This window comes from Perkinsus marinus, assembly GCF_000006405.1.
Source record: "Perkinsus marinus ATCC 50983 genomic scaffold scf_1104296950606, whole genome shotgun sequence".
NCBI classification, from domain to species: Eukaryota; Perkinsozoa; order Perkinsida; family Perkinsidae; genus Perkinsus; species Perkinsus marinus.
The window spans coordinates 1-1,259 of NW_003209561.1; the positions used below are offsets into that span (position 1 = coordinate 1).

At 57.3% G+C, this 1,259-nt stretch overlaps 1 protein-coding gene across 1 annotated transcript; it reads left to right on the top strand.

The window, feature by feature from the left end:
* Window positions 1–129: 129 nt before the first annotated feature.
* On the top strand, window positions 130–1,239 carry Pmar_PMAR025158 (merozoite surface protein 2, putative; the record flags this gene model as incomplete). The annotated part of the gene is made up of 1 exon (XM_002777923.1): window positions 130–1,239. A coding segment is annotated over one exon (1,110 nt), but the record flags the coding sequence as incomplete, so codon positions are not given.
* Between the last annotated feature and the right edge of the window lie 20 nt (window positions 1,240–1,259).

The following is a 1,259-nucleotide window of genomic DNA, read 5'->3' on the forward strand; positions in this document are numbered from 1 at the left end:
CGGACTTTCTCCGCTGTTTTCGTCGCTCTCTGTGCTTTCCAGGACATCAATTCCGTGACGGGCAACGCCAATGACTGCGACACAGAGTGTGCCACAACTTACCCTGGGTCATATTGTAAGTATTGGAAGATGCCGAGCACCTGCTTCGGCTCGGATGCCCCGTGCTTCTGCGGCACGAGTGGACCGACTGAGGCTCTCCGAGGTTCCACATCCTCTGCTGCAGTCACGGATGAGGTCACTGAGGCCGCTACAAGCGAAGAAGGTACGACAGCAGCTCCCGAAGCAACGAGTACGACTGGTTCTGAAGCTACTGTCGATGCCACAGTGGCGGCCAGTACAGCTGTTATGACCGATGAGGTGGCTGTCACTACTGCACCTCCTGTGACTGGCGAAGTGACCATCAGCACGGCAGCTGGGGAAGCTCCCGGTAGAGACAAGGATGACTCTGATGCTACCACCAAGGTCACTACGGAGGCTGCAACTGTCACGACTACGATCGGTGCTCCTGTTGAGCCTACTACTATCACGTCCCCTTTCCCGGTCAGCACAGCTGCTGTGACCGATGAGGTTGCTGTCACTACTGCAGCTCCTGTGACTGGCGAAGTGATCATCAGCACGGCAGCTGGGAAAGCTCCCGGTAGAGACAAGGATGATTCTGATGCTACCACCCCGGTCGCTACTGAGACTGCGGCTGGCACTACTACGATCGATGCTCCTGTCGAGCCTACAACTGCTATCACGACCCCTCAACCGGTCAGCACAGCTGCTGTGACCGATGAGATTGTTGCTACTACTGCAGCCCCTGTGACTGGCGAGGTCACCATCACGACGGCAGCTGGGGAAGCTCCGGGAAGAGACAAGGATGATTCTGATGCTACCACCCCGATCGCTACTGAGACTGCGACTGTGGCTACCACGATCAGTGCTTCTGTTGAGCCTACTACTATTATGACGTCCCCTCTACCGGTCAGTACACCCGCTGTGACCGATGAGGTCGCTGTCACTACTGCGGCTCCTGTGACTGGCGAGGTGACTATCACCACGGCCGCTGGGGAAGCTCCGGGAAGAGACAAGGATGATTCTGATGCTACCACCCCGGTCGCTACTGAGACTGCGACTGCCACTAGGATCGATGCTCCTGTTGAGCCTACTACTACTATCACGACCCCTCAACCGGCCAGCACAGCTGCTGTGACCGATGAGGTTGTTCCTACTACTGCAGCCCCTGTGACTGACGAGGTCACCATCACGACGGCAGC